This window comes from Prunus mume, linkage group LG8 (assembly GCF_029339155.1).
Source record: "Prunus mume cultivar Tortuosa linkage group LG8, ASM2933915v1, whole genome shotgun sequence".
In the NCBI taxonomy this organism is placed as follows: domain Eukaryota; kingdom Viridiplantae; phylum Streptophyta; class Magnoliopsida; order Rosales; family Rosaceae; genus Prunus; species Prunus mume.
The window spans coordinates 12,697,184-12,715,700 of NC_142705.1; the positions used below are offsets into that span (position 1 = coordinate 12,697,184).

The following is an 18,517-nucleotide window of genomic DNA, read 5'->3' on the forward strand; positions in this document are numbered from 1 at the left end:
TTTTTTAAACTGATCTAGTGCTCTATAAAAACAGAAAAAAAGACATTAATCTGCTGTAATTCCGTAGTGTTGTGCAGCATGTCCCTTCTTATTCCAATTCCCATCACAAACAAATGGTGTCACACGTGCGAAGACCGACAACAGTCTCCTACACATGCTTGACCAGTACATTTTCCAACCTCATCAACCCCACCAGACACACAGTGAGCAGCAGACCCACAAACACAGAGTGAGAAAAAGCAAAAGAAGAAGAAGGAAAAAAAAAAAAAAAACAAGAAGAGAAAAAAGGCTGACTAGTCTCTCTCTGTATATCTCTCACATATTCAACAGATCCCACCCAAAAGCAAAAGCGCTCAACTTTTCTCTCTCTCTCTCTCTCTCTCTACAGTCTCTCTCTTTAGAATGCAAAACATTGCTTCTTCTTAGTTCATCCTTATCTTTTTGATTTTTCAGCCTCACCAAACCCAATGATACCCATTTCCACCGCTTCAATCTGAGGAGGAGCGTTTCATTTATTTTCCTTTTCCTCTTGGTTTGTTTGAAAATATGAGCTTTTTTGGGTTTTGGGTTTTTTCTTTGAAGCCCTGCTGAGTGTTCTTCCTTCTCAAGAGGTAAACTCTCTCTCTCTCAACCGCTTAGCATTCCCCTGCGCCGACATTGTTAGGGTTCTTTCTGATGCTTTATGTTGTCTTCACACTTTTGTTTATTTTTCTGTTTTCTTCATTTTCTTGCTCCCAGTTTGTTTTTTTTTCTGGGAAAGCTTATGAAAACAAAAGAAAATTTTTTGGAGACTGCAAATTTTAAGTTCCGAATAGGAAAGTAATGTTTTGGATTTAGTCATGGATATGTTTGCTTTCGGTAGTCGCAGAAAAGGAAAATTATTAGTATCAAAGCATGTTCAATTTTTCCTGCTTTTCGTCATTTTTCTCGGTAGCCAAACACAATATATAAAAACACATCGAGTCTCGCACTCTGCTATTTGTGTTTTGTAACTTTGGGTTGTTTGTTGTTTCAGATCTGAAGCTTGGGTTTCTCCGCCCCTACGAAGGTTACTCTTAAAACTTGGACCTTTCATATTCTGTTATGTATGCATCCAATATTTAAAGATCTAAGTTATTCTTTCTGATTTAGTGTTATTTATGAAATGTTTTGTGCTGTTAGTTTCAGATGGCTTTTCGTTTAGAGTAATGGATATGGTAATTTGTAGTTAACAATAACACCCTGTTTCGTGTTATTAATTTAGTTTAGATAGTGCCCTTTTTTTTAATGAATATTCCGAGATTTAGGTGGCTTGGCTTTTGGTTTTCCTTATAACTAACGGCTATTAAACTATTTTTTCCGATGTTTTAGGTTCCTGGAACTTTTGAATTAATTCAAAAACAGTTAATCTTATTCTATCCAACCGTTCAACTTCAACTTCAATCTTTGCCATTTGGGTCTCTCTGTTTTTGAACCCACAAGATGCAGAGACCACCCCCAGAAGACTTTGCTTTGAAGGAGACCAAACCCCACCTCGGTGGGGGGAGGATCTCCGGTGATAAGCTCACGAGCACCTATGATCTTGTTGAGCAGATGCAGTATCTCTATGTCCGGGTTGTCAAGGCGAAGGACTTGCCTGCGAAAGATGTTACTGGTAGTTGTGACCCTTATGTTGAAGTTAGGCTTGGAAATTATAAGGGTGCCACTCGACATTTCGAGAAGAAGTCGAATCCGGAGTGGAACCAGGTTTTTGCATTCTCGAAAGATCGGATTCAGGCTTCGGTTCTTGAGGTCATTGTGAAGGACAAGGATGTTGTGAAGGATGATTTCATGGGTCGTGTTTCTTTTGACCTGAATGAGATTCCAAAACGGGTACCTCCTGATAGTCCTTTAGCACCGCAATGGTATAGATTGGAGGATAGGAAGGGGGACAAGGTTAGGGGAGAGCTAATGTTGGCTGTTTGGATGGGCACCCAAGCAGATGAAGCTTTTCCTGAAGCATGGCATTCAGATGCTGCTACAGTTAGTGGGGCTGACAGTCTCTCAAATATTCGGTCAAAGGTGTATCTCTCTCCTAAGCTTTGGTATTTGAGGGTTAATGTGATTGAAGCTCAGGATTTGCAACCGAGTGATAAAGGTAGGTATCCTGAAGTTTATGTGAAGGCTATCCTGGGAAATCAGGCTTTGAGAACTAGGATTTCTCCAAGCAGGAGTATAAATCCTATGTGGAATGAAGATTTAATGTTCGTAGCATCAGAACCATTTGAGGAGCCCCTGATTTTGAGTGTGGAGGACAGAGTAGCACCTAATAAAGATGAAGTTCTAGGAAGGTGTGCAATTCCCCTGCAGTATGTGAACCGAAGGTATGATCATAAACCTGTGAACACTAGTTGGCACAATCTTGAGAAACATGTTATTGTAGAAGGGGAAAAGAAGAAAGAAATTAAGTTTGCAAGCAGAATTCATATGAGGATCTGTCTGGAAGGTGGTTACCATGTCCTTGATGAATCAACACACTATAGTAGTGATCTTCGACCAACAGCAAAACCGCTGTGGAAGTCCAGCATTGGGGTTCTTGAAGTGGGAATTCTGAATGCTCAGGGGTTGATGCCAATGAAGACGAAAGATGGGAGGGGTACAACAGATGCTTATTGTGTGGCGAAATACGGGCAGAAGTGGGTTCGAACAAGAACCATTATTGATAGCTTTACTCCCAGGTGGAATGAGCAATATACATGGGAGGTTTTTGATCCTTGTACTGTCATAACTATTGGGGTATTTGATAACTGTCATTTGCATGGGGGAGATAAGGCTGGAGGGGCCAGGGATGCAAGAATTGGGAAGGTAAGGATTCGTCTCTCCACCCTTGAAACTGATCGGGTGTACACACACTCGTACCCACTTTTAGTTCTGCACCCAAATGGTGTAAAGAAGATGGGTGAAATTCATATGGCTGTGAGGTTCACTTGCTCTTCTTTGCTTAACATGATGCACATGTACTCCCAGCCACTGTTGCCAAAAATGCACTATATTCATCCATTAACTGTAAGCCAGCTCGATAGCTTGAGGCACCAGGCCACTCAGATTGTATCAATGAGGCTGAGCCGTGCTGAACCACCACTGAGGAAAGAAGTGGTAGAGTATATGCTGGATGTGGGCTCTCACATGTGGAGTATGCGAAGAAGCAAAGCTAACTTTTTCAGGATTATGAATGTTTTGGGTGGGGTAATTGCAGTTGGAAAATGGTTTGATCAGATCTGTACTTGGAAAAACCCCATTACAACTGTACTCATCCACATCTTGTTTATAATTCTGGTCATGTACCCAGAGCTCATATTACCTACAATTTTCCTCTACCTCTTCTTGATTGGAGTTTGGTATTATAGATGGAGACCAAGGCATCCTCCTCACATGGACACTCGTCTGTCTCATGCAGATTCTGCACATCCTGATGAACTTGATGAAGAATTTGATACATTCCCTACTTCACGGCCTTCTGACATAGTAAGGATGAGATATGATAGGTTGAGGAGTATTGCTGGGAGAATCCAGACAGTGGTTGGTGACTTGGCTACTCAAGGGGAGAGACTGCAATCTTTGCTAAGTTGGAGAGACCCGAGAGCAACATCACTGTTTGTGCTTTTCTGTCTGATTGCTGCCATTGTTTTGTATGTTACACCATTCCAGGTTGTGGCTCTTCTCGCTGGATTCTATGTGTTGAGGCACCCAAGATTCCGTCATAAGCTTCCTTCTGTGCCGCTGAATTTCTTCAGGAGGTTGCCGGCTAGAACTGACTGCATGTTGTGAGGAAGACTTTTATCTTCAGTTGCCTTTGAGTGGCACGACATTCTATTTTCCGCCATTTCGTGTTAAGTTAATGAAGAAGATGCTGTACCTCATTGAGCCGTTTTGTTTTGAATGCTCAGCAGCAAGCAATGAACATGGAGAACATGTTCTGGTATGATGTATGTATGACCTTGTCTTGAAGGTGGTAGTTTTTTAAAATTGTCAGTTGATTATGCCATCAATAGGATTTCTGTTTAAAACTTTAATTTAAGGCGACTAGCTCATGTTCATTTGTAATTTTGTAGGCTGTGATTGGAATGCTGAACCATTATGTGCTTATTTACATCTGTAGTATTTTTCTTTCAACTCATCTTTTGGTTTAAGTTCATCAGGTTGAGCTTTTACTTTTGGTGCCTTTCTTGTGATAGCTTGATGGGTTACATCTTTTTTTTTTTAACGTATGATCTTTTGGTATAGAGAATATTCCGTTTTGCCCAAACTAATTGACATATCCTGAGGATGTTAGTAGTTATGGTATTATGTGTAGGGTTGAGTGTTTGGTTCAAATTGGCAGTCTGGTGAAATTGGTGACAATTTGACAAGAGATGATTATGAACCATCAATGGTAATTGCCAAACTTGAATGTTTTGCATATATATATATATATATATATATATATTCATTCCAATAGGGAATGATGCATAATGAGTATGCTTTTGCCATTGCCAACTAAAGTAGTACTTTTTTCCCAACAAAGTATAGGCCACCTAACTTCACTTTGGATGGCTAACCTCAACATGTGGTCTTATTAAATTTCAACATCTCTCTCTGGTTTGGTGTGATTTTATGGACGTAGATCTGTTCCAGAATTTATTATATGGTCATCTGGAATTTGGGGACAGCGATTTAATAATATATGCAACTACCTACATCTGCGTATTATATATAGCAGAACCAATATAAATGCATGTGGTCTATGGTGTGTTGACAGTGACACACATGATTAGGGAAAAACAGGGACAGTTGGTTTAGTTCAACTTTGATCCTATTTTACTCCAATAGAAAATTCAAGTAATGGGGACAGACAAAGATTGCTCCTGCAATTATGGGTTTTTCTTAATCTTTAATTTTTTATTTTTTTTAATCTCCTTTCCTTTGAATACAGTGCTTAGTAAATGCTTTGCTTAAAGAACAAATATTATGAGTTGAGTGCTGCAAATGATCCTGAAATATTTCCACTCTTTTGTATTTTCTTTCATACAAGCTATACTGGGAAGGGAGAATCGGACTTCGGATGCATGGGAAAATGCTCTTTAACTTGTGAACATTTACACACTACAAGAAAATAGTTTTATTAGATGGTGTAAAGCTGCATAATGGTAGAGAAAAGTTACCTGGTGTTTAAAGTAAAAAATGTTAAAAGTCGAGCATTTTCACCCTCTTTACCGGAGCCTGTCTAATATTCCACAACAGTTTTGAGAATACTAGGACCAATATCAGAAGGCCTATGAGGTAAAATGGGCATTGATTCCTTGAATTCTATGGCCTTTTCTGATTTCTAGGTAGGTGGGGTGGACCCTTGTGTGCTTTATTTTTTCTTTACAGCCTGTGTAACCAATACTTTTCTACGTCTTTTGTTTTATATGTTCAGAAGATGCTATATAAATATAGAACCCAATTTGTTTCTGAGTTTTTCTCTCTCTGTTTTCTTATCTCCAATGGATCCCAAGTAGATCCCATGGTATTATGGATCCATCTCACAGGATATGGGTACAAAGTTGAACTGAAAATAAACTTTAGTTAGTAAAAGCTGAAACTCGATAAACTTCGAATAGTAATGTAATCCATACTCATTGAGATAAAAACCTAAGTTGACATGACATGTACAAATTACTTGCCACATCATAATTTTGATCTTAAAGCATTAATTGAAATGTATTGCAATCACCAATTTAAACCCTACCTGCCTAAACACAACTGTAATTGTTAGTTTGGGCTGAAACTACAAAAATTAGGGGAATAACATAGTTTGGGCTGGCTAGGCTTTAGCCAAGCCCAAAGGTTTTTCAATTTCTCTTGCACTTTTAGCGCACAGCCTGACCAATTCTATATCTCAGCCCATCTTGTATTGAAGTCATTCGGAAGTTTGAAGCATAAAAGTAATTATAAAAGTATTAGGGCTTAGCTAAGTTGGCTAGAACACGGCCCTACTCTGCACCCGAGTTTAAATATTTATTCTCGTAATTTAGATTGTGTAAAGATAAGGTACTACTTGATGCATTTATAAAAGTAATTCCAGTACATGCCATATAATATAATCAGAAATGTAGTCTAATTTTACTCTTATTCAAATGTGGCCGTATAACACAAAGCAAATGCAGAGACGTAAGCTACAAGCTTATAGCACTAAACTGAAGGTACGCAAGAAAAAAAGTTAATTAACAAAGATATCTAGTTAACGCTTTAGAAAATTGAACTTCTAACCAAAATGAATGCGTAGAGTTTATGTAGCTGTATACCTAGATTGAGCTCATGCCTAAGCATGTATACACGGAGAGAGCCTAATAATATTACTTTATGTTAGCATATTCAACATTTAACGCATTGGTAAATTTTTTAGAGTAATGCTAGAAAGATTACATTTGTGTATTATAGGGAAAAAAAGAAGGTATTATTGTATTAAGAAATGAATGATATTATTTTTTTATTTTATTGATTACAAAATAACTCACGCCTGGTTAGCGCATAAGAACAAAAATAAGGACACAACCCCAAAATTTATATTAGGGTTAGTCATTTGTTCTCTTAAACAAAACAAAAAAAAGGGCAATATAAATTTTCATTCTTCTCAATCCCATGCACCAAAATAAGTTAGTGTGTTATATCACTAACATTTCTTAGTGCATGTACATCTCAGCCTGAAGCCAGCACATTTGCCTTCCAAGAAGCCCTCTTTTTTGCAAGTATCTGCACAGTTGCTTGATCGGAAGCAAAGTCCCTTGAATTTCGTGCTCAGAGACTCACAAGTCCTCGACTTTTCCTTTGTTGCGGCCTTGCCCTCAGCAACCATTGGACCCGTCCCTGCCAAAGATGCATTGATAAATTAACGAGAGAAGGTGGATTCAAACTTGAAATGTCTTTCAGTATTGGAAAGAAATATACCACTATTCAAATATAAAGATAGAATTAAAATGAGGAAAGAGAAAAATACCAATAGCCACAAAGAGCAGGACGAGGATGAAGACAGTTGAAAACATACGTCCGGATCGCTCCATCTTGAATTGTGTGTGTGTATTTGCACGCCTATGAAAAAGAGAGAGAGAGAGAGAGAGAGGGTTGTTGAATGTTGATTCAAGATGTCTTGATTCAAAGGTGAACCTTCCAAGGCTTTTTATATGGAGTTGTTATGAAGCAAATTAAGCGCATTGCCGTGAAGGGCGGTCCTCGGTAAAAATAGAGAGTTGAAGGGAAAATTTCAGCTCCATGAACACCTCCTTATTTTGGCTCACCATTTTTTAGCATCCTACATTTGAGGAGAGCTCTATTCTCCTCCCTAAAATTTAAACAGTTCTTTTGTTAAAATTGGTCCTTGCAATACATAATCCTTGAAGCAAGATCGAACGATCATATCTTCAGTTTAAAAAAAAAAAAAAAAATTCATGACTAATGTTCTAAAAATGTTAATTATATTTCCGTTGTCCACTTAACAGTGAATCATGAAAGCCATGGCAAATTCCTGTTACATGTTTGGTTGATGTAAAGAAGTTAACGAATTAATAATGTAACATGAAAAAAAAAATTACAAATTGCGACGTTGACAACTTAATAATGTAACGCTATAATTTTCAAAAATTAAATTATTAATGTTAAATATTTGATGAGAGAAATAGACACATGGTTATATTAAAACAATGATGAAGAAGAAAAATTCTTTATGCTATCTTACTGATGGAGTAGACGACATTCTATTGGTTTTAGTTCTGCTTGAAATCTAATTTTACATTCTATTGGCAGATAATTTGGAGGGTGGTTCTGCTTTGGATGTAAAATTATTATTTGCCAAATTGCATTTTCAATCTATGTATGTGCTTTTGCCATTGCTACAGTATAACTTGTATGATTTAAATTTTGTACTTTATGTTTCAAATGAATGAATTAAAATTTTAATTTGAACAAAAGTTAGAAATTTTAAATTGGGATTTTTAGGTCAAATGATTCCTAAATTTTGATCCGATTCATATTTTAGTTCATTAATTTCCAAAATTGTTACGGTCGTCCTCTAACTTCAATTTCATTAGAAATAGAGATTCCATCCTCTATTTTATCAAATTTATCTATTAATTTAGGAGTAAATGGGTCTTTTCAAGTCAGATCCCGACGCACATCGCGTGTGTGTGTGTGATCCAAACTCTGTGGTTAATATTATTATTTCCAACTTGCGCAAAGGTCTTATGGTCAATTAGAGTGTGGATTAGGAAATAATGTATAAGCAATAAGATGGTATTTGTATTTGATAGAAGAAGACAAAGACTTAGAAAAAAGCATGGCCCATTGTCAACTCTTTTACTTTACTTTTTTTGTTTTTATAAACCATTTTTTGAGCTCAAATCCTCAGTTCTGTCCCCCTTCCTCTCCTCATGAGGTTCCAAGGGGACTTGCTAGATTCATTTTCTGCCTCTCTCTCTTGGAATTGCTAGATTCATTTTCTGCCTCTCTCTCTCTCTCTCTCATCCACCTTGTACCTCTAAGCTTACTGCCACTGTCATGAGCTTCAATTATTGTAAGTTAAATTCTTTCTTTAAATGGATCATCTCTTCAATCCCAGTTTCATAGGGCTTCACACATACTCTAAATTTCAGTGTTTTTTTATTTGGTTTTTGCAGTATGCTAGTTTAGCAAGCTTCCTACTATTCTTGTTAATAGTTCAGACTTCAGAGGATATTGCATGATTAACAAGCTTCAGATATGGTCAACTCCTGTGATACAATTGTGTTAAGGTAATTAGTTTCTTTCTTTGGCATATTTCATTTTTGCCCTTTAAATAAATGTTTATCAAACAATATGACTTGGTATTTGCAGTGGCTTTTCAAAGTAATTCATATATATGGGAAGGAACTTACATGTAATTATTTCAAAAGCTTAACTGTAAATATTATTTGTACCATATTTACTCGCTTCTACTAGAGTGTCGGCATATGATACCCAAAAAACAAAAAAAAAAAAAAAACCAGAAATACAAATAATTGTTGTAACGTGGTCCAAGGGCCCAAGCCTACATGTATTGAATTGAAGGCCCACTTGTTTATTGGTTTCTAACTAGTAGTTTTGGTTCGTTTTATGTCAATTGAATTCTAGAGGGTGAGTAACATATATATATATATATATATGATAGAAGGATGATTTTGACATTTAAATACAGTCACTTTTTATTGAAAGATTTTTAAATTATTTTATTTAAGGAATATATTTTAAGGTACACTACGAATTTTATTTCAACGATCAAAACAATCATAATTGTTTGATCAACCACCTAAAATATGCTAAGAAACATGATAAAACTCAGACGAAGATGTGGTCAATCAAATGACTCAAAGATGGAGTAGTAGTACGTACTAATCATGTAAGAGCTAATGTTTCTTTTGACGACGTGTGTGCAATTTATGTTCCTTGTGTCTTTTTCAGCGTTCAACCTGACTGGGATTTAATTGAGGATCCAGGATGGGACTTAATAGAGGAGGTGAGGCCGAGGCCGATTCTCACACACAGTGCACCGGCACGCCGGAGGTCATTAAAAGAAGAAATCCTCGACCGTCTCCTTTCAATATGGAAGAAGACATTAAAAATATCAAAGGAGTTTCTTGGACCTCTCCTTCCAATATGGAACAAGATATTTGTAATATCATGTGTGTTTGCTGTTTTGATGGACCCTTTGTTCTTCTACACTCCTGTCATCAACGAGGACATGAAGTGTCTGGAGTTGGACAAAAACCTGAAGAAAATAGCTCTTGCTTTACGATCTGTTACAGATCTCTTTTATCTTGTCGATATTATTTTTCAAATTTATCAACTCAACGTCACGTCCAAGATATCAATAAATGGTGCCACATTTCGTTTGGAAAGAGTTAAATCAGCTAAGAAGATTTTGCTGTCATGCATTGTAATTGACACTTTTGCTGTTCTCCCCGTTCCACAGGTAAGACCGGAATTTCTTGGAGTAAATTATTTTCCAGTTTCTTTCAAAATTTGACATGTATATTTGAAAGTAGGAAAAGTACTCACACTAGATTGAATTCTTGGCTAAAACGAATATTGCATTGTATGCAGGTAGTATTTTTCATATATTTTACAAAAAGAAGAGGCTCAAGATCTTTCATAAGGATGTTTATGAACTCTCTTATTCTGTTTCAATATGTACCACGAGTTCTTCGCATCTATCTATCTGGCAATACTCCCAGTATACAGACTCGAGTAGGAATATTGGTTAAAGCTGTATTCAACTTTTTTCCATTCATCCTTGCTGGCCATGTAAGTTTCAGTATACTCTTTCAAATCATTTCAATTTTAGACTATTAATGTTGAATTATCAATGGTTAATTAGGTTGCATTTCTCCGAAAGAGCTTAGGTTCTCTGTAAATGAATAATCTAACAATGTATCTATGAATTATAAGAAATATTAAGAATCACTTTTCACTAGTGTAAGATGAGGGGACGCTTATCTTTATTCTGTAGATTATATTACCAAATATATATACAAACACACACATATGTAGTACACATGTATCTGGATCTTTTGCTTGGATTTTCTCTGCAATGATATGCTTGACTTTCAATATGAAACTGACACACATCTGTTGAGCGAGCATTAGGCACCAAATTTAGGACCTAATTATGTTTTGATGCTAATTACATTGATTTCATAAATTTGAGGCTTTTTTCTTTAAGATTCATTAATGTTATTTTTTTTCTCCCTTTCATGGAGTTGATAATTTTGTATTCATACCTTTGAATGTTCCGTGAAGTTAGATCATTAACTACCTTGTTGATCATATAGATACTTGGAGGCATATGGTATTTTTTCGCTATTCAACGAGAGAGAACTTGTTGGGAATATGGATGTCATGAAAAGGGATGTGAATCTGCTAATTTTGATTGTAATGATAATATATTTAGAAATGTCGCGCTTCTAAATGTTTTATGCCCTACAAACCCACCAAATGCAACACTCTTCGATTTCGGTATATTTCTTGGCGCTGTTCAATCTGATATGCTGAGATCAACAAATTTTTCGAAGAAGTTATTGCAATGCTTTTGGTGGGGTTTAAGAAATCTGAGGTTAGCAAAACTCCGTTCTTGATTTTTTTATAATATTATACGGATACATCAACTTCTAAACACCAACTGGTGTCCAAAAATTGTTGTAATAAGTAGGTGTTCCTAGTATTACACCAAACTGTTGCGTCTAACATATTGCTCACTTCCACTTTTTCAGTTCTTTAGGGCAAAGCCTCGAGCCCAGCAGTAGCAACCAGTGGGAAAACGTCTTTGCTGTTTTTACACTTTTAAGCGGCATGATGCTATTTTTAATATATCTCAATGCAACTTTGCAGGTAACCATTGGTGCTGAATCTTTATATCAATTTAGCATGAATGCGTATGCGTGTGTGTTTTCTGGTAGTTCATACAATGAAGCACTGAACCTACATTTTGTGTGGAATAGACATTAAGTGTGCAGTTGGAGAAAATAAGATCAGATGAGTTTATATTCAGACGGAAGATGCAGCTGATAAGTCCAGAGATCGATTTATGGTTATCTAAAAACGACCTCCCTAAGGATCTGAAGATGGTTTCAGGCCGAACAGAAAAACATCTCAGGACGGTAATCGTAGAAAACGTACAACGACACCTTCAAGAAAACAAAGATGTTGATGTGGAGAATATCCTCGCTGTTCTTCCCTTGAGACATAGAAGAGGTATCATGAGCCTTCTCCGCTTGACATCACTAAAGAAAGTGAGTATTATGCTAATTCACTACCAAATTCAAAAGTAATTAATTGCATGAAGATATATTTGTGTGTGCATGTAGATTTCTTGTGACGAGATTCAAAAGGATTGCAGCGGGTTCAGTTCTTAATGCGGTTCAATTATACGTGTCACCTACTCGTGCTCAAAAGATCATTTTTTTAAAGGCTGAAAATCTTAAGTTATTTAATCATCTAACTATGATTGAGTAAATAGACGAACACATTGTTTCCAAACATTGAACATTAAAATACTCTTATGCGGAACAGTAAAAATTAGATGATTCGGATCTGTGAAATCTATTGCAGAGTGACCCCATGACAAAGTGAAATATGTATTACAGAATCCTTCTTAAAAATCAGCAAAATGGGAAATCCGTTTGACAATAACAATCTAATTAACGTATATGATATTGATTGGTAGGTGTCGATGCTTGAAAGTATGGATGAAAAAGTGTTGAAAGCAATCAGCGAGCATCTGAAGCTGGAGACCTATAACGAGGGCAGCTACATTGTTCCAGAGGGGGAACCACTTGAGAAGATGATGTTCATCACACAAGGCACGGCATGGAGCTACCCACCTACACCTAGTAGTCAGGGTGGAATTACAATTACTTCCCCAAACACGAAGTGGCTTGAGAAAGGTGATTTTTATGGAGAAGAACTTTTAATTTGGGCATTAAAATCTACCCCCTCTTCTGAATTACCCATGTCGACTAGAATTCTCAAGTCCCAAACAAAAGTTGAAGCATTTGCTATAAGAGCTAAGGACTTGAAGACCATTGTTGCTAAGTTCTGGTGGCATTTTAGGGCGGAGCTCCGTCACTTAGAGGAATTTCAATTAGAGCATTGGCATAATTTGGCAGCTTCTTCCGTACAAGAAAATTGGCGCCGCTATTGTGCAAGGGCTAATAAGCGAAAGCTGCGAAATTGGAGGAGTAAATTTATCCAAATAAATTAGTATAAAAAAAGAAAAAGAAAAAGCAACTTAACTAGACAAAATCGACTCCCTTATTAATCTATCTTCTTCTTGTTTTGGTAAATCATTATACTCTTTGTGATGAGCCTATAGCTAGCACACTTATGAGGTCCCCCATTAATTCAAGAGGTATTGGTGTTGCAAATTTTGGGGTCCGATAGGGGCATATATGTTGGAAATATACCCTATTTAAAGCTAAACATGGAATGTAAACTTTATGAATTTTTCATATATTATTTTATAAATAATTTAATAGAAAAAATATGTTGATTAAAGTGATTGTCCCAATAATCGTTAATTACCGGATTAACAAGTTCATGACATGTGAGATGAGAGAAGCGATCTAAACAAGTTAGGTTCAAATGACCTTTCCATATGCCACCATACATTTTATAAATTGTAAGGAAACCGCAATGTGAAACTGGTATGAAATTTATAAATTCACACATTCTATTCTTTAATTTGGACCCATGTAATGAGCTTGGGTTGACTTACGTGACTCATATATCTTTATGCGAGACACAACTCCTTGTTGATGTACACAGTATAAAGTGTAAAATGATTCTATTGGATCCCCAAATTTGCTTACTGGGCTCCTCAAATTTGATTTTTTGATTGTTCACATTAAATACTTGAGCTACATATCTACAAACAAAGCACTAAAAGATTTTTTTAGTAGAACTTCGACACCACGATGATAGATTTATTGAAAATCAAGAAATACAACGGAGGACATGAAATTGATCTCGATCCAACGAATAATACAAAATGACATCTTAAATAAAATTAGGATCCACCTCAACCCAAATCAACAAAACTTCTTTAAACAAACCAAATTTAGCCAATCTATGTTGAATATGTCCAAAAGCACTAACAATATGTTATAGTCAATTAGATATATGCCAAACAGGAATCCGGATTAATTGGGTATGTTTCAATCAAATTGCAGGAGGATTAAAGTCATTTTATAACTTGAAGAGAAACATGGTTTTCTATCAATAGGCAGTTGCCCATTGGTAAGAAGCCAAGTGAGAAGTGGATCTTCTGAAATCTGAACTGGGAATTTGTGTAGAGCCAAACAGAAAGGATAAACCTGCCATTCAACGTGGTTGACAGCTGAAACAGAAATCATGGAAATTGCAGAACAAAGCAAAACCAACCACAGAGATTTACTATATTTAGAAACTGGAAAGAGGTGCTTCTGGGGCCCACTTGGGAAAAAAGATTTGGGTGCAATTATGAAGCCCATATCGGCCTTCTCCCTAAAATTAAGGATCCATATGATCTATCCTTCCCATTGATCGAAACAAAGCAAAAGTCTCAAGAGCCATTGCTAAATTTAGCAAAAATCTTTTTACCTCCCCCACCATTTCCCCACACAAAAATTAATGCATGAATTTTTGGTCTTCAAAAGATGTCCAATAAGATTCCTCATCACTTACAATTTCGAATCAAAAGACAATCCGTACATTATAGATTTTGCTCAATATTTCTAATTTTGTGTGAGTTTCACTTATTTTTTAATTTCTTGATGTAAAGTAAACACATGAATCCTCTATAAATGGAATTCAATTCCAATAAGAATTTCAATTCCTAATTAGTAAACACACCTTAAGGTAATTTTGTGTATGCATGAATATACTGCATTCAATACTAATACATACTTTTTTGAAACCCACAAGTATACGGAAGTCTTACATAATTTTCTTAGCGTCAACAACACAATGCGCTATGCGTAGTAAATTTCGAATAAAATGGATAATCAACTAACTCCTCTAGGAGATGAGGGGAAAAAAAGGCTCATCTAATTGAAACTACCCATGGCCAAGAGTGATAGTCTGATAGATGACATCAACAGCACAACAGAAGACCCGTTATGATTGGTTACTGCATATATTAGGCACGCTTGATCAAACTTAGCAGAATCTAATACTTTAAATAGTTGGAAACCCAAGTTAATGTACCCAAAAGTGTAACACATACATGAATCTGATCAAATATAAACAATGCAATTTGATTTTCATAAAAGAAAGACGCATATGCTATTTGACTTTGTTTATTTTAAAGTTTTTGAAGAAAAGTTGGTTTAAAATGATTTGAATAATTAATTGCTCCATTAAGGAACATTCCCTATTCGAGGGCAACAATATTCGGCCACCATACCCTTTGATTAATTATACATGATATTGATAAACAACTACATTTGCATTGAGTCTCTTGGGGGGGCTCTGCTGAATATGTCCAACTTCCACATTTATATTTTCTAACACAATCTGATGGCTCATTAATTTCCCAACATCATTTTTTTTTAATAGCTTTTTATTATAAATGGTTTATGAGGTTTGCGAAATTATCACTTTTTGTCCTTAATGTTTTTTTTTTTTTTTACACTAATAGTCCTTAAGGTTACCCTCCACACATCAAAATAGTCCCTATCGTTATCTTCCATCAAATTTTCTGTTAAATTGATGACGTGGCACATGTGTGGAGTCCACACATTCAATGGTATACAACCACATGACTTTAAATAAAATAAAATATATTTTAAAACTTAAAATCCCAAAAAAACAAAAAAAACTAGAAGACCTGCACCATCCCCTTTGCGTTCTCTCTCCGCAAAGGGATGGTGCATGTCTTTTTGTTTTTATTTATTTATGGATTTAAGTTTCAAAATATTTTATATTTTATTTAAAGCCACGTGGCTATATACAATTGGATGTCTGGGCTCCACACATGTGCCACGTCAGCAATTTAACAGAAAATTTGACGAAGCTAACGACAGAGACCATTTTGACGTGTGGAGGGTAACCTTAAAACCATTAATGTCACAAAAAATGTTAGGGACGAAAGACGATAATTTCGTATAAACCTTTGTGATCAAGAGGTTTTTTTTTTTTTTTTTTTTTTTGGTTTTTTGGTTTTTGTATTTTTTGGGATAATGGTGTTTGTAGGACACAAACCCAACTAACAAGATGTGCGTAGTTGACCTATACACATTTCTAATTAAAAAAAGTAAACCAAATATGTATTCCTATTCTTCATTGGGTGCATAGGTTTTTTTCTTTCAAAATAATATACAGCTCGATTCATTGAATTTGATCATATTGTCTCAATCATTAATTTCTTTCATGTCAATTATCATTATCGTGGTAAATAAATATGCGAGCATATTCTCAAAAGAGCAATTAATTAAACAGATAAAGCCAGATAAATATATAATTGAGAAATGTTGTCTTGTTAGTACAACAAAAGTCTAAAATCTTGTGTCGCTAAATCTCTTGACCATAATTGGTACGGTAGATTTTGTTAAATTTAATGTGTCGTTTGGATATAGAACTTACAATGCTTTTTTAATACAGGTGATAGACTAAACTACAACGGAATGAGGTTTCTCACACACACACTATCAAGGTGCTATGAAGGTTCGAACATGAGATAACTGGTCTGTAAGTCAATTCTCTTTTCCACTCGACCCCATTATTCAAACTACAGAGAAGAAAAGTGTAATTTTGCCAAGTTTTAACTATTGTAGTAGCCCTCATTATATTGCAGAGTTGCTTCTCATTAGAATATAAAACTTAAAATTTTGGAAATATATGGTAGTAAGTAAACTGACAAAGGAGAAGAAGTCTCAAGACAACATAACAAAACCAGTAGTGGAGTGGAATATGGTAGTTAACGGGAGATGGACTAATATAATTTTTTTCTTAATCCATATAATTAACTAGTACTATATATTGACCATTCAAATGCAGGTGAATTATTGCAACTAGGTCAATAATTAACTCCAAATACAAATTATTATCCGGTTGGTAATTAACTAGTAAATTAGCAACTGTTAAAAAAAAAATTTCACACGTCAACCAATAAAATATATACAAATTTATAAATAAACCTAATCCTAGACATGTATTTATAAAAAAATCCAAACACTATTAAACATAGAAACACACCCAAAATCAACAATTGTATATTTTTTGGGTGTGTTTATAAATGGGTTTTGAGTGTGTGTAATGATTGGTTTTAGGTGTGTTTATAAAGTGTTTTGGGTGTTGGGTTTTTTTATAATTTCAGCCTCCATTTTGGGTGTTTTAGTGAAACTCCCTAAAATATATAGCTAGATTTCTTGGTAGATTACTTAATTATTTTCATAATGCATGCCTTAAGTTCCTCAACTATAAACTCGTACGTGCCGGTTCACATTTGTCAACTTGAGGATTTCATTATAATTAAACTCATGGATTAATTGCTATAAACAATGACAGTCAATGGCATATATGTGTCATGTCAAAATGTTGATCATGAATGCTTCCAAGTGTTGGCACACATGTTTTTAATGAAATTAGGTTTATTTGGCATTTTAATGTCATTTTCAGGTTGGAAATGTCGACTCAGCCAATCAAAAGGATTTGGTAGAAACCCTAGCTACTTCAATTGATGGCCTTAATTATAAACAACACATCACAATCACAATTATAATTATTAATTGTTTACTAATTCGTCGATGTGATCTGATCCACCTAATCCATAAGTTTTTTGTATTTTTATATACGTCATCATTCATCAAGTTGTCCGTTTCGAGAGGAAGGGTTGAACCATGGCCAAAAGAAATTAAAGATTAGGAATTAGGGTTAGAGTGGGGTTCCGGCAAGAACAAAACAAATATATAATTAAATGAAGAGGTATTCAAACCCTTATGCTTCAGGTCAAAGGGGTTTTTCGTGTGTGTGTGTGTTTTCCTTGCCCCTCTCTATTTATCTATACATATACCAAAAACCCTACAACTTCCTGGATAATGATAGTCTACATAATAAGAAGCAAATATTCAAAGCCTATATGCTTATATAACATAGAGTCCCCATCTTGAGAACTTCACATTGCAAAACATCAGCAAAATAAAAAAAATGCTATGATCGGTTCAGTTCCGTTCATAACATGACTTTACGAAAAAAAAAAAAAAAAAACCGAACCAGCCCAACTGATCCGGTTCGGCCAGTTTGTCCGGTTCATCAGTGGAAATGTCCAGCTCTACATATATAGGTGATCTAACATGCTGCATGCAATCCTTATATGTTAAAACATTTGGTGCCACGTACGTACGGATACAACACCACTTAAGTTTAATACATTTCAATTGTCAAAAACGTGAGCTAAACTTTTCATACTAGAATATATGATCTCATGCTTCAAATGAGTGGACTTTATTAGATCACTGTTTTGACTTTGATAACAAATATTAGATTAAGTCACATATTTAAGCCTTATTTATATACTTGGAGATATAAATAACAAGGGTCCTCAAAATTTAATGAACGAAAGTAGAGAGAGTGCTAGGAAGGACGGTGTGAGGTGAAAGGGAAGTCTTAGATTTGATTCCCGTTGTAACAAAGGAAAAAGTGAAACACAAGGCTAGAGAGATTAATGTGATTATATTTTTGGTTACAAGTAACCTAGAAATACTTGAAACATATAGAGAGTACATGTGGCGGAAGCCTAGAAACTTCGTACAACTAACCTCAACGTAACAATTAGCTTTTGATATGGTGATATTTTTATTTTTAACGTTGGAAGATGTCCCATGTTTAAATTATTAATTATTTACTAATTAAAAGGATTCAAATTAATTCAACGGCTAGGACTAAACGACTTGGATTCAAATTAATTCGCATAATGTCAACAAAAATGAAATGCAACACAACCATATATCCCATGTTGTTTGTTCAATTAGATGGTTCAAATCATTGCAAGAAGAAA

At 35.3% G+C, this 18,517-nt stretch overlaps 3 protein-coding genes across 5 annotated transcripts; 2 read left to right on the forward strand and 1 right to left on the reverse strand.

The window, feature by feature from the left end:
* Nucleotides 1-217: 217 nt before the first annotated feature.
* LOC103339438 (Calcium-dependent lipid-binding (CaLB domain) plant phosphoribosyltransferase family protein) lies at nt 218-4,135 on the forward strand. Of its 2 annotated transcripts, none has more exons than XM_008242738.3 (3): nt 218-611; nt 1,016-1,048; nt 1,351-4,135. In XM_008242738.3, the coding sequence occupies exon 3, from the start codon at nt 1,462-1,464 to the stop codon at nt 3,784-3,786; it is 2,325 nt and encodes a 774-aa protein (XP_008240960.1). In that variant the 5' UTR covers nt 218-611; nt 1,016-1,048; nt 1,351-1,461; the 3' UTR covers nt 3,787-4,135. The 2 variants fall into 2 exon arrangements, with proteins under 2 accessions (XP_008240960.1, XP_088898363.1); XM_089042237.1 differs by having other exon boundaries at nt 300-611; nt 1,016-1,085.
* Nucleotides 4,136-6,414: 2,279 nt separating this feature from the next.
* Nucleotides 6,415-7,130, reverse strand: LOC103339439 (defensin Ec-AMP-D1-like). Its single transcript, XM_016796494.2, has 2 exons — nt 6,977-7,130; nt 6,415-6,846 (listed from the first exon to the last, which is right to left on the reverse strand). Exons 1-2 carry the CDS (start codon nt 7,038-7,040, stop codon nt 6,653-6,655), a joined length of 258 nt encoding a protein of 85 aa, XP_016651980.1. The 5' UTR covers nt 7,041-7,130; the 3' UTR covers nt 6,415-6,652.
* Nucleotides 7,131-8,362: 1,232 nt separating this feature from the next.
* On the forward strand, nt 8,363-13,038 carry LOC103339440 (cyclic nucleotide-gated ion channel 1-like). Of its 2 annotated transcripts, none has more exons than XM_008242740.3 (8): nt 8,363-8,545; nt 8,649-8,762; nt 9,448-9,958; nt 10,090-10,290; nt 10,818-11,098; nt 11,256-11,373; nt 11,484-11,774; nt 12,209-13,038. In XM_008242740.3, exons 2-8 carry the CDS (start codon nt 8,731-8,733, stop codon nt 12,743-12,745), a joined length of 1,971 nt encoding a protein of 656 aa, XP_008240962.2. In that variant the 5' UTR covers nt 8,363-8,545; nt 8,649-8,730; the 3' UTR covers nt 12,746-13,038. The 2 variants fall into 2 exon arrangements, with proteins under 2 accessions (XP_008240962.2, XP_008240961.2); XM_008242739.2 differs by having other exon boundaries at nt 8,366-8,545; nt 8,625-8,762.
* The last annotated feature ends 5,479 nt before the right edge of the window (nt 13,039-18,517 follow it).

What these genes read in the sequence shown, in the direction of transcription:
- LOC103339438 (XM_008242738.3), top strand. Translation starts at nt 1,462, where the DNA reads ATGCAGAGACCACCCCCAGAAGACTTTGCTTTGAAGGAGACCAAACCC.
- LOC103339439 (XM_016796494.2), bottom strand. Translation starts at nt 7,040, where the DNA reads ATGGAGCGATCCGGACGTATGTTTTCAACTGTCTTCATCCTCGTCCTG. An exon ending in CCTGCTCTTTGTGGCTATTG is followed by an intron (nt 6,847 to 6,976) that starts GTATTTTTCTCT and finishes CATCTTTGGCAG; the next exon opens with GGACGGGTCCAATGGTTGCT.
- LOC103339440 (XM_008242740.3), top strand. Translation starts at nt 8,731, where the DNA reads ATGGTCAACTCCTGTGATACAATTGTGTTAAG. An exon ending in TGGGGTTTAAGAAATCTGAG is followed by an intron (nt 11,099 to 11,255) that starts GTTAGCAAAACT and finishes CCACTTTTTCAG; the next exon opens with TTCTTTAGGGCAAAGCCTCG. An exon ending in ATCTCAATGCAACTTTGCAG is followed by an intron (nt 11,374 to 11,483) that starts GTAACCATTGGT and finishes TGTGTGGAATAG; the next exon opens with ACATTAAGTGTGCAGTTGGA.